The sequence below is a fragment of the Ranitomeya variabilis genome, chromosome 2, assembly GCF_051348905.1.
Source record: "Ranitomeya variabilis isolate aRanVar5 chromosome 2, aRanVar5.hap1, whole genome shotgun sequence".
NCBI classification, from domain to species: domain Eukaryota; kingdom Metazoa; phylum Chordata; class Amphibia; order Anura; family Dendrobatidae; genus Ranitomeya; species Ranitomeya variabilis.
In genome coordinates, this window is record NC_135233.1 from 623746711 (window position 1) to 623760398 (window position 13688).

Sequence of the window (13688 nt, forward strand, 5' to 3'; positions counted from 1 at the left end):
AGGTTAGAGTCCGTGAGCACGTTCTGGGTATAGAAGCGGCAGCTACCTGCACGGACGTGGCTAGCCTTAAGACAATACCGCGACATTTCAGAGATGTCCATCGATGTGATGCTGCTGGATTGAGGGTCAAGGGGATTGACCAGCTGAATATTAATATTAGAGGAGGTAATCTGTCCAAGCGCCTTGCTCAGTCTGAAGCAAGGTGGATTTGGACTTTGCACACTATTCATCCGTATGGGTTAAATGAAAATTTATCTTTTGCCCCATTTTTGTGATCCTCTGCCTGATGTGTCCATGTGCAACACTGACATTTTGTTTATTATTCTTTTATTATTTTTGATTTTAATTATATGTTTCTGGTTTATTGTAGTCTAATATCGGTGGATCTTGAAACATCTAATGAAACACATGCAATATTGGATCTGCTCGGATGCCTCTACCGTTTTCTCCCCGTGTGATCAATCTGCGGCAACTGTAGTTTGAATTTTGTTATGGGTATTCACTATATGGGTCTTTAGTGGGTTGTTATAGGTTGGTACATATATATGTTCTGTATAATTTGATGTTGACTTTTTAGCACTAGATGTACAAATGTGGTATGATCCGTATGTTATTTATTTATACATAATAATTTTTGCAAATATATACTTCTTTGATGTGATTTATATCATGGCTAATAGATATTTTTGTATAAATGTTGTACACAGTGCGTGATTACATCGGAATTGTACTGTACATGTGTCTCTATGTGTATAATTGTTAGTTTTTTCTTTTTTCTTTGTATTTATATTGTTTGTCTTTGCCCTTTTGTGTGCCCACTAATATAATGGCTGCTGCTCATCTGCATTTATGCGCTTGCGCATTGCGGTTAGGGTGCAATTACATCAGTATTGCACTATATATGTGCCCTTATCTAAGACACTATAATGTACTATTGATAGGCGTTCTGCGTATATACATTTTCTCTATCTTGTTTTTTTGTATGCCCATTATTACTATGGCCGCCGCGCATCGATAGTTATGCGCTTGCGCACCACTGCCGGTGGTGTCGCGCCGGCCCTCCTCCTCTGACGGTGTTCCGGTCATGTGGGGCCCCACGTGTTCCGGACGCCAACGGATGTGGGAGGTTCCGGATGCGGCGGATCTGGTATGTGGCAGCGCTGCTAGAAGGGGTATAAATATTGTGTGTTAGTGCATCCCTGCATGCCCCCTGAGGAAGGAGTGGTCTTGCACACTCCGAAACGCGCGTCGGGGATAGGACTCGTGGCCTCCCGCTCCCGCACCTTGTAGGTATGCTATATGTGGCTACATGCCGCGTTTGTTATTGGTACTTACTTTTTGTCATTCTATGATATATGGTTAGATGAGCACTGCTATTAATGTGAGGCGTGGGTGTGTAGGTCACTTGAGTCCGCATTTGTATGTCGGTGTTCTTCGGTGGACACATTTCATTTCCCCTGTTACAATTACCTAGTGTTTGTACTGCTTTTTATGGTTATTTAATAAACTTTATACTTTTATGGGTCCTTTTGACTGCATTTTTTTGTGGTTTTTGTGCATTTATGTCTGCAGTTTGGCCCGATTTGTGGTCCATATCTACACGTGCAGTATATATTTATGACAGGATATGTGGGTATATATCCCTTAGGGGTAATTCACGTGCAGTATGTTTGCTGTAATCCATTTTTTTGACTGGAGCCTAGAGAGTAGGAGAGGGTGGTCAGTGTCGAAAGCTGCAGAAAGGTCGAGAAGAATGAGCAGAGTGGTCACCATTACGTTTTGCTGTCAGAAGGTCATTGGTCACTTTGATGAGTGCAGTTTCTGTCGAATGTAGGGGGCGGAAACCGGACTGTGAAGGGTCTAGGAGGGAATGAGTGGAGAGTTAACGGGTAAGGCGGGAGTATAGCGCTCCAAGAGTTTAGAGATGAAGGGGAGATTGGAGACTGGTCTGTAGTTGTTTGTGCAGGATGGGTCGAGGGTGAGTTTCTTTAGTAATGGAGTTATGATAGTGTTTGAAGGAGGAAGGGAAAATGCCAGAGGAGAGGGAGAGATTAAATATTGTAGTTAGGTGAGTTGTGACGACTGGAGAGAGAAGCTGGAGGAGGTGTGAGGGAATGGGGTTGGTAGTGCATGTAGTCGGACGAGAAGAGGAGCCTGGAGACTTCTTCTGTGATGGGATCGAATGTGGAGAGTGAGCAAGGGGAAATGCAGGGAGGCATGGGAGTCACTGAACTTGGTGTCTGGGAGCGGATTTCCTGACGGATATTGTCTATTTTCTCTATAAAGTGGGAGGCCAGGTCATCAGCACAAATGTCTGTGATGGGGCTTTTGCTTTTGGCATGGGGAGGGAGGGAAAGGTGTCAAAACGTTTCTTGGGGTTGTTGGATAGTGAGGAGATCAGGCTGGTGAAGTAGGTCTGTTTGGCGAGGTGAAGGGCAGAGTTATAGGTCCTTAACATAAATTTGAAGTGTATGAAGTCTTCTGGTGTGCGTGTTTTCCTCCATAAGCGTTCAGCACACCTAGAGCATCGCTGGAGAAATCGGGTTTGCGATGTGAGCCAGGGCTGTTTCACTCTGTGTTTTGAAGGTTCTGAGGGTGAGGGGCGCTACTTGGTCTAGGGTGCTTCTAAGAGTGTCATTGAAGTGATGTACAGCCAGATCAGGACAGGAAAAAGAAGAGATTGGGGACAATGATGAGTGTAGGGAGTCTGAAAGTGTATGAGGGTTAATGGCTTGTAGATTTCTGACTGAATGGTAGGTAGGAGGGTGCTGGGGTGAGCAAGGATTTGTGAGTGTGAAGGAGAGAATGTTGTGGTCAGAGAGGGGAAGTGGTGAGTTATCTAGGTAGGAGATTGAGCAGAGCTGGGCGAAAACCAGGTCTTTGTGTGTTTCAGAGGTTGAGAGCTGTGAGAGGCCTAGAGAAGTGGTTAGTGATAGAAGCTGGGATGAAGATGTGGAAGTGGGGCTGTTAATGGGGATGTTGAATTCTCCCAGGATAAGGGTTGGTAGTTCTGAGGACATGAAGTGTGGCAGCCTGGCAGAGAAATGGTCCAGGAAGTGGGTGGGTGAGCCTGGGGGCCGGTATATGACCGCTACTCTGAGGGAGAGGGGACGAAAGAGCCTGATGGTGTGGACTTCAAAAGACGGGAATGAGAGCGATGGAACCGGGGGGCGGATGACCTGGAAAGTGCATTGTGGGGACAGGAGTATGCCGACTCCACCACCAGGTCTGTTTGTGGGTCTCGGGGAATGGGAGAATTGTAAGCCACCATGGGAAATGGCAGGAGAGAGTCTAGATCATTTATAAAAAAGTTGATCAACACTGGTGCCAGGTCAGAGCCTTGTGGTACCCCACTTGTAACGCTCTTCCAATTGGATGTGCAACCATTTATTGCCACTCTTTTAGTACGATCACTAAGTTGGTTATGAATCCACCTAATCATAGCCTTGTCAATCCCATACGTGGTCATTTTTTCAATAAGGATAGTATGAGATACTTTATCAAATGTTTTGCTGAGGTCGGGATATACTAAGTCTATTCTATGTTCTGTGTCAAAATCTGGAGACAAGAAATTTCCAGATTATTACATTCTTTTTTTCTTTACATCTTCCACAGCAAACCAACAACTTTTATGGCATTGGAGTTGTACGTTGCTGCCCCAGTTTGTAATTAATCCTAGGTCTAAGCTTTCTTTTCTTGCAGTGATCATTATAAACCCTGATATGAGTAGCTACTTCCTGAATAGCAATAGGGGGTTATCGACAGGAAGAACTGATGGAGGACTAGGCAACAGACAGCGACCATCTTGGTTGACAGGGCATGTAATATCCCTTACAGAGCCATGAAGGTACTACCATAAATAAATACCGAAAAAATACCCTCACACTAGACCAAGAAGTAATTTAAAAATATGTAAACTTTATTAAAATTGTCTCTTCAACAATTTGCATATTTCCCAGAGGAGCATTGCGGCTTTAAGTCTCCTCACCTCGACATGCTTATCATATCACTCTCTGCAAGGAGAAACGATACTTCTTGGATCCCGATAAACTTTATTGAAAAACACAAAAAACTGGGCAGTAACCACAAGTGCAGCAGCAAAGGTGGGAACCCCACAGGGACAACCTCTATATAAATAATATATGTACAGCATTAACATGGGAATGGTATATAACCCAACACTTAATAAGTGCAATTAGGATACAATAAGTCATAAAACATGTAAGAGAATCAAAATGATTCGTCCTGGACGAAGCATTTCAGTGCGAAACGCGCGTTGGGTGTGGTGGGTCCCCGGGTTCTCTCTCTTGGTAACTATATCTTCAACTTGCATCTATGCAGTATTTACATGTTTTTTGTTAGGCTGTTCAGCTGATGTTATATATCACTATTAGTGCAATGTGGATGCCATTATATATACTCGTGTGAAGACTATATTGATTATTAATTTTGATTCTCTTACATGTCTTATGACTTTTTGTATCCTAATTGCACTTATTAAGTATTGGGTTATACACCATTCCCATGTTACTGCTGTACATATATTCTTTATATAGACGTTGTCCCTGTGGGGTTCCCACCTTTGCTGCCGCACTTGTGGTTACTGCCCAGTTTTTATGTGTTTTTTTTAAAATATGTTAACTTTATTGAATTACTTCTTGGTCTAGTGTGAAGGTGTTTTTTCGATATTTAGTTATAGGTCAGACATATTAATAATTCTTGTGATACCAGAATAAAAAAATTGGAAATGCATCTGGAGTCATGGCCAGGTCCCCAATAAGGCGTCATGGGCACGCACCCCCAAAATACCCACTATGCTGTACTAGACCATAGCTGGTTCTGGCAGGATTTCCATGAGCAAGACAGATCCCAGCAATAATCATCAAAAGCATTATCTGATGGATTAATTTTATAATCCGGACATCATCCCACAATTCCTTGCATTATGGGGTCCGTGATGCAAAGATAAGCTATACTACAATGGCAGCCATTACAGGTGCCGAACCTGCCTCCATTATTCCTGTAGTTCTTTATAGGAAGGACAAGTCAGGAGCTCACTGGGTGGGCGATCACAGGAGCAGGACAGCCAGGAGCTCACTGGGTGGGTGATCAAAGGAGCAGGACAGCCAGGAGCTCACTGGGTGGGCGATCACAGGAGCAGGACAGCCAGGAGCACACTGGGTGGGCGATCACAGGAGCAGGACAGCCAGGAGCTCACTGGGTGGGCGATCACAGGAGCAGGACAGCCAGGAGCTCACTGGGTGGGCGATCACAGGAGCAGGATAGCCAGGAGCTCACATGGTGGGTGATCACAGGAGCGTGACTGTCAAGAACACATTATAATAGGAACAGCATAGTCTTGAGCTCACGTGGTGGTTCATCATAGGAACAGGATGGTCAGAAATTAACAAGGTGGGCCGTCATAGGAAAGTCTAGACTTCATTGGGGTTGGGCAAGATAGAAGCAGGACAGACTAGAGCTCACGGGGGTGGGTCAAAGGAGTGGGATGGTCTGGAGCTTACGTGGGGAGTCATTACAGGACCAGGACAGTAAGAATCTCACCCGGTGGGTCATTATAGGAGCCGATCAGGAGCTAAGGGGGGGATCATAATAGGAGCAAGATAGTCTAGAGCTCACACAGTGGGTCATTATAGGAGCAGGACACTCAAGAGCTAAGGAGGGGGGTCATAATAGGAGCAGGATAGTCTTGCGCTCATGGGATGGGCCATCATAGGAACAGGATAGTCAAGAGCTCAGAGGGTAGGTCATTATAGGAGTAGGATGATTAGCGCTCATTGGGTGGGCTATCAGACGCATGGATGGACTTGACTACATGGAGTGGATCATTATAGGAATTGGATGGTCAGAAATTCATGGGGTGGGTCATCATAGGAAAGAAATGGTCTGGACTTCATGGAGTGGGGCATTATATGAGCAGGACAGTCAGGAGCTCACGGGGTTGTTCCTGATAGAAGGCAGGAGTTCACAAACACCTATCAGAGGAACGCACTAGAAAACCTGTCACAGGAACAGTTCAGTCAGGAGCTCAATGGAAAACCTATGAAATTAAAACAGTTGATATTTCACTGGGAGAAGATCCATCATAAGAACGACAATCAGAAATCAAAAGGTTGTTTTAATTATGTTGTGTAACGGGACCGTCAGCACAGAATGACTGTTTAACCCAAGTCCCACCGCTCGGTGCTTCACGGTGGCCAACGATTAACATTCACCTTCCCACCTGCTTGGTTTCCATCCATCTCCACCATTCTATGGCTCTATGGAAACAAAGGTGTCAAAGAAACGGGGTGGGTGGAAATTGAGGGGAAACAAGCAGGTGGGAATGTGCCTACAAATTATTGACCCAGTTGTGAGGCATGGAGCGCCTGTGCTTGGTTTGAACAGTCATTCTGTGCTGCTCGAGCCCCTGATGATCCACCTAGGACCAGTCCTGCACAGGAACTACAGCAATCACTAAACTATAGTGGCCACGAAGGTCTGCGGGTCATAAAATAAATGCCATCTTATATGTGCAGACTATTCACAAGTTCGGAAGCTTCGGGCAGTACAAAGCTTTTCACTTCAATTCTGGATGCTCCGAAACCTGGACTGTGCTTGATAAAGTCTTTTCATGTTCACGGAGGCCAATTACATGGAGGCTATAGCTGATTATGGCACAATTCAAGTCCCAGAGGAATTCCAGGATGGAGCCTTTCAGAAGTTCCTCCATGGGTATAAACTCCAGTACCTGATGGGGAGAGTCCGAGCTCACCAACTGGTCCACCAGCTGCTGTAACTGGTGAAGGCGCTGGAGAACGAAACTGGGAAGAGGCTGGTAACCACTGCACAGGAGTACAGCACTGGTTCCGTGGGTAAGATGGCTAACGGGACAAGAGAAACTGATGACATGAAAGCAATGGCACAAGGTGTACACAATACCAGCAGTAAAGCGGGTAAACGATGACGGAAGTGGCAGAAGGAAAGAGTCACCTGCCTGTAACTGCTGAAAAGCCTGAAGAATCAAGGAGATGAGCTGCTGCTGGTAGACTGGGTGTCCATCATGAAGGACGGAGATGGGTAGATGCAGAGGGGCACATTCTAGGAATCCTGAAGACAACTGTCTTTGGTGAAGAACCTCAAAGAACGAACATGCCCCACAGACCAGTACTTGATGTCCATCCTCTGCCAGCTCCAACAATGACAACACTACATCTCCTGCTGGCTGAAGCTGACAGGAAGAGCATGAGAACGATGCCAGGGAGGCGATAGGGCCTCCTTCAGAACAACCCTCGATAGTTTCATTATATTTATTGAGCAGTTCAGTGTCACAGAACGAGGAGCTCTGGATCCTCGAGAGCCGCTGCCCCTGGAGGAAGTACCAGTCTTCATGTTTCAATGGATTGCTGGAACCTTGCAGGAAGCAGCTTCTACCCAGGTTACCGGCCACATGTTCCTCCAAGAAGGAGCTGAAGTATCCCTGAACCACCTTCTCCGGCCATGTCCGAGCTTCCCACTGCTTCCTCTCATTGTAGGTATCTGTGCGGCGGTTACGACTTCCCACCCACCGCATATTAAAGCTGCAGCCCACCCGCGGCTTACGAACCAACCAATTTTTCCTGGGAATGTATTTGATCTGGAACCTCTGCAGGTAATAGGAGATAGCAGAGTCGCGCAGAAAATCCAGGTGCAGCTTGTCCTCAGAGCCCATATGTGAGAAAAGTTTCAGGTTCTCCAGGATGGTTTGTGTCTGATGCTTATAAAAGAAAGTGCAGCAATCATGATGGCTCTGCAGGAATGACTCTGGGAGGCACTGATGAGGAAACAAGGATTGTGGTCCCACCTCTGCCCCAAAATGTGCTATCATTTTCCTAAGATGCCCTTGGATGGCCTCTTTACCCAAGTAGCCCAAGCACACCACATACACCTCAGAGTTGCCTGCCTTGCTGGTGCCAGGTTTTATTATGTGGACTGTCTGGAAGCAGCAGTTCAGAAGATACATGAGATTAACAGAAGAATGCTGAAACAGAGTGAACATCTTCAAGACAAAGGATCCTCCAAGCCCGAGGGTGGCCAGACAGGTGACCACTTCACAGTAGTGCAGAGGATAGACTAGAGTCTCCTGTTCTCCGGGGTTCCCCTGGCAGTCAAAACTGCCATCAGCGGTGACCAGGTGTACAGAGGACATGTTACTAATGAACTTCTGTAACCCCTCCAAGTGTCTGGTGTTCATGATGTCCCCAGTGTTGTCTGGGCCAAAGTACCACCAGGGTAAGGTATTGGCAATCAGGCGGTCATCAGCAATCATCACCAGACCATCATTGGCCTCGTGGTATGGGTTTAGCGTGTTCGCCACCCAGTTCCAGTCACAGCGCTCAGCCACCTGGGTTTTCATGTAGTGGTTGAGGCTGGAGATGAAGGCTCCTGGGGCCTCACACAAGTGTAGGGTGTTCAGCTCAAAGCTCCACAGCGCTGTGTTGGGAAGCAGGGGGTACGAACATAAGATCTCATGAAACTTACACCAGGCCTGAGTGCACAGCTCAGCATTGGCCTGTCTCCGCACCTCAGACACTATTCTTCCAGCTTTGTTGGTGAAGGATGTGTGTCGGTGCCAGGCATCCAGCTTCTTATCACTCAGAAGGTTCTTCACCTGGTTCAGAGACTCCTTCAGGACCAGGAAGCGACTGAACTCCTTGTGGTCAGAGCTCAGGATCTCAGAGGCTGCGGGTAGATGCCAGTCTCTCTGCTTGTTGTAGGTGAAGCGCTTATCAAACAGACTCTGGATCTCTGTAGGGAAACCACAGCTGGACATTGTGCCCGGTGGCCTGTGAAAAACAGAAGCTCATTACCAACCACACCCAGGAGGTCCGGCCTCAGCCCCGACAACTGCCCTCCACCCCACACACAAAACCGACAAACACGACAAAGCATCAGCCCCACTCTACCTTCGTACACAGTGCCCTCCGCCCCACAGATGAAATCGACACCCACCTGACTGTCCTGCTCATAAACATACGCTAGGCCACTACTCTGTACGCCACGCCAAAAATCCAGCTCCTCCTCCATAATGCAAGCCAAACATCCCGCTCCTCCCCTGTACGCCACGCCGCACACTCCGCTCCTCCCCTGTACGCCACGCCGCGCACTCCGCTCCTCCCCTGTACGCCACGCCGCGCACTCCGCTCCTCCCCTGTACGCCACGCCGCGCACTCCGCTCCTCCCCTGTACGCCACGCCGCGCACTCCGCTCCTCCCCTGTACGCCACGCCGCGCACTCCGCTCCTCCCCTGTACGCCACGCCGCGCACTCCGCTCCTCCCCTGTACGCCACGCCGCACACTCCGCTCCTCCCCTGTACGCCACGCCGCACTCCGCTCCTCCCCTGTACGCCACGCCGCACACTCCGCTCCTCCCCTGTACGCCACGCCGCACACTCCGCTCCTCCCCTGTACGCCACGCCGCACACTCCGCTCCTCCCCTGTACGCCACGCCGTATACTCCGCTCCTCCCCTGTACGCCACGCCGTATACTCCGCTCCTCCCCTGTACGCCACGCCGTATACTCCGCTCCTCCCCTGTACGCCACGCCGTATACTCCGCCCCTCCCCTGTACGCCACGCCGTATACTCCGCTCCTCCCCTGTACGCCACGCCGTATACTCCGCTCCTCCCCTGTACGCCACGCCGTATACTCCGCTCCTCCCCTGTACGCCACGCCGTATACTCCGCTCCTCCCCTGTACGCCACGCCGTATACTCCGCTCCTCCCCTGTATGCCACGCCGTATACTCCGCCCCTCCCCTGTACGCCACGCCGTATACTCCGCTCCTCCCCTGTACGCCACGCCGTATACTCCGCTCCTCCCCTGTACGCCACGCCGTATACTCCGCTCCTCCCCTGTACGCCACGCCGTATACTCCGCTCCTCCCCTGTACGCCACGCCGTATACTCCGCTCCTCCCCTGTACGCCACGCCGTATACTCCGCTCCTCCCCTGTACGCCACGCCGTATACTCCGCTCCTCCCCTGTACGCCACGCCGTATACTCCGCTCCTCCCCGTACGCCACGCCGTATACTCCGCTCCTCCCCTGTACGCCACGCCGTATACTCCGCTCCTCCCCGTACGCCACGCCGTATACTCCGCTCCTCCCCGTACACCACACCGTATACTCCGCTCCTCCCCGTACACCACACCGTATACTCCGTTCCTCCCCTGTGCGACGCGTTGTACGCCCCGCTCCTCCTCTATACACGGTGCTGTACTCCGCTCCTCCACTATACACGGCGCTGTACCCCCGCTCCTCCCCTATACACGGCGCTGTGCCCCGCTCCTCCCCTATACACGGCGCTGTGTCCCGCTCCTCTCTCTATACAGCGCTGTGCCCCGCTCCTCCTCTATACAGCGCCGTACCCCGCTCCTCCTCTATACACAGCGCTGTGCCCCGCTCCTCCTCCGGTCGCTGCCGGTATTTCCCGTGTCTCTTCAGGTCTTTACCTTTTTCCTGTCGATCTTCAGTTGAACCCGGAAGTAACAACCAGCAGACACGTGACGCGCAGCCCTCTTTAATCACGTGAGTGATGTCGTCTCCATAGTAACTGCCGCCCTGAATGAGAGGATCGTGCCCTCAGCGTCCACCGTCGGGTCTGGCTACTGCCCTCAGCCTCCGCAGTCGGGTCACTACTGCCCTCAACGTCCGCTATCGGTTCTGACTACTGCCCTCAGCGTCCTCCGTCGGGTCTGACTACTGCCCTCAACGTCCTCCGTCGGGTCTGACTACTGCCCTCAGCGTCCTCCGTCGGGTCTGACTACTGCCCTCAACGTCCTCCGTCGGGTCTGACTACTGCCCTCAGCGTCCTCCGTCGGGTCTGACTACTGCCCTCAGCGTCCGCTGTCGGGTCTGACTACTGCCCTCAGCGTCCGCTGTCGGGTCTGACTACTGCCCTCAGCGTCCGCTGTCGGGTCTGACTACTGCCCTCAGCGTCCGCTGTCGGGTCTGACTACTGCCCTCAGCGTCCGCTGTCGGGTCTGACTACTGCCCTCAGCGTCTGCTGTCGGGGCTGTCACGATAATGTAAAAATGCCATGGTCCGAGTAATTTTCTAGAAGGTCCATGGTTCTAGACACATGCTCCGATTTCACTCCCTCCCCCCTGCTATACAGCTGTAATGTGAGACCAGCGTGCCAGCAGCCTTCACTGAGCAGTTTTGTGGTCATAAACTGAAAGGACAAATAGAAGCACATGGAAAAAAACAAGGTTTTCTATATCCTTACAAATGTAAATATAGCACCGATTAATGATAGAAGTGGGACAAATACATTTTTGACATGTGCCTCAGTAGAACTACCAGCCAGTGAGTTTTCTAGGTTCCAGAACCAGCACAATTGAGAAATGGATTACTACATAATTGGGTCACCCAGCTACCCCATGTCTATACTTAAACGAACCCCTGTGTCACGCTGAGCATAAGGACATGGGTGTCGTCTTTCTACGAAGTTCATACGCCAAGATATGTGGGATGATGTTTTTTCAATCCTCAAGAAAGAGGAGTACATTCCGTAGCTCTGCCCACCCCATGAGGTCATCCAGGGAGGGAGACCCTTTGTTTTGGGCAAAGGTATAAAACTCAGAGGCCCGGACAAGGGGGGTCTTATGCCGGGGAATTCAGCTACGACAGGCTGTGCAATCTGACCTGAAGATTTGGCGGAAGGTCCCCTCCCCCGCCACCACACGGCGTACCATTGAATGATATGAAAGAACCGTAAGTCGATTTTCTTCTGGTAATCCCTTTTTTATTTGTAATTGTGCATATGATGCTTGTCTACTTTTATAATATCTTTTTTTTATAATTCTGTAAACACTGCCTACCTTTTTGGAGTAAAATATATGATATTACTAGCTTTCTTTCTCCTTGCTCTATAATGTACGGTCACGTCCTCTGAAGTGAATTGCGCTACTAATTTGGCTCCGGACCCATTATTAATTAAGAAATCGGAGCTGGTGGCAGCGGATTTGTCCTGTGCATTTGGGAAACCTGGTAGCGACGGCAGCATTGATAATTATTGTTCCCGCCTGAGTGGGAGTAGTTATATTGCCCTCACTGCAGCGTGCCCAATAGCCAGTACATAGCAGGCCGCCTTTCTGGTGACTAATTACCCTAGGTGCAGTGCCTAATCTGACCTGAGGGTAACTGGGGCGCCAGAGAGCTGCAAGTTCCAAACCGGAAGTGGGGTATAGATAAAACCCCTTCAGAAGAAACCAGGGGCAACCAAACCACCCCAGTTCGTGACAAATTGATGTGAGTAGTGGGGACAATAAAGATATCTTCCCCGGGATCCCTGACATATTGTTGGCAGCACAGTGTGAACCGTGACATATTGGTGGCAGCACAGTGGGATCCGTGACATATTGGTGGCAGCACGGTGGGATCTGTGACAGCGGCCCTTGAAAAGATTATTTCGGGGAAAACCACGACTGTCACGGGATTGGGGGCATCCGCTGTCCCTTGCGCATGGCCCGGGTGTTTATAGATTGGGGTGAAGGAAGTGGGGCTGTCCTATAACTTGCCCACTGATGTTTTATTGGGGACTGATTTGGGGCGGATGGTTGCATACTATGTCCCTGTCTCACCTCCCCAAACGAATGCTGATGATAGCAATGGGAAATTGCATGTGTTACCTGACAATGCTTTACCGGTAAATTATGTACCTGATAACCATTTTTCTGAAAATGCCGAGGGTAATACTGATGATGCCGATTATGAACGTGTGCATGTTTTACCTGATAACCATGTGTCCTAAGGATGATGTGTCTACAGGTGTAGGAGTGCTCAGTCATGTCACTCTGTGGGGTGGGATGGCTGAGGAACCTCTAAACAGGAGCATGCGATGGTGCTAAGGGAAATGGGGAGATGCATGGGAACCGTGAGGAAGGTGATGCCGTGCAACTGATCAGTGCCACAGAGGAAGGTAACTGGCCCATAAGTAGCACTGCTCCTGGGATGTTGGGGGTGGATGGGGAGGTAGTACCCATAGCAGCGCCGGCTGATGGGTCTTTCGAAATCCCCGGGGAGACAGCCTACGTAGCTGCTGTCACCCGCAGTCAGAGTGCCCGAAGCGCAGATAACGTCCTGGCTTCTGGACCCTCCTCAGTTACAGATGTGACTGAACCAGAGATGGACCCAGAGCAGGTCCCAGAGGGTTCCCGTGGGGAAGGGACCCTGGCTTCGCTTCTGGCTGCCCCCAGCCAGGAGTTCGAGGCCACTCTGCACTCAGATGCGAGCCTGGAGAATTTGTGACGCCCACCCCCGTAACAGATAAGGAGAGGGTGTTCTGGGAACAAGGGAGGTTGTACCGGGAGACAGTACCCGGAAAATCCCAAAAGGAGTGGTTGAGGGAAAGACAGCTGGACGTCCCGCACCAATTCAGGAGTGAGTTGTTGCGGATTTCCCATGAGATCCCGCTCGCTAGACACTTGGGAATCAGCAAAACTAAGGCCCGGCTGTCTCAACACTTCTATTGGTCCAAGATAGAGACAGATGTGACAAACTACTGCCGCTCCTGTATCACCTGCCAAAGAGTGGGGAAGCCGGGGCCTGCTCTTATGGCTCCCCTGATCCCTTTGTCAGTGATAGAGGAGCCTTTCCAGAGGATCGCGGTGGACATTGTTGGCCAGCTGGCCGTCTCCAGCAGCTCTGGA

The 13688-nt window shown here is 50.0% G+C and overlaps 1 protein-coding gene across 3 annotated transcripts; it reads right to left on the minus strand.

Moving 5' to 3' along the window:
* Positions 1–6116: 6116 nt before the first annotated feature.
* On the minus strand, positions 6117–10638 carry CMTR2 (cap methyltransferase 2). 3 transcript variants are annotated; one of them, XM_077288958.1, is made up of 2 exons: positions 10488–10638; positions 6117–8822 (listed from the first exon to the last, which is right to left on the minus strand). In XM_077288958.1, the coding sequence occupies exon 2, from the start codon at positions 8807–8809 to the stop codon at positions 6578–6580; it is 2232 nt and encodes a 743-aa protein (XP_077145073.1). In that variant the 5' UTR covers positions 8810–8822; positions 10488–10638; the 3' UTR covers positions 6117–6577. The 3 variants fall into 3 exon arrangements, with proteins under 3 accessions (XP_077145073.1, XP_077145074.1, XP_077145072.1); XM_077288959.1 differs by lacking the exon at positions 10488–10638 and adding an exon at positions 10404–10474; XM_077288957.1 differs by lacking the exon at positions 10488–10638 and adding an exon at positions 8989–9156.
* Between the last annotated feature and the right edge of the window lie 3050 nt (positions 10639–13688).

Bases quoted from the DNA above. Each gene is read 5' to 3' on its own strand.
- CMTR2 (XM_077288957.1), bottom strand. From the start codon at position 9,011: ATGTTTATGAGCAGGACAGTCAG. The intron at 8,823-8,988 runs GTGGGTGTCGAT...TGTTTTTCACAG, and splicing joins TTTATGAGCAGGACAGTCAG to GCCACCGGGCACAATGTCCA.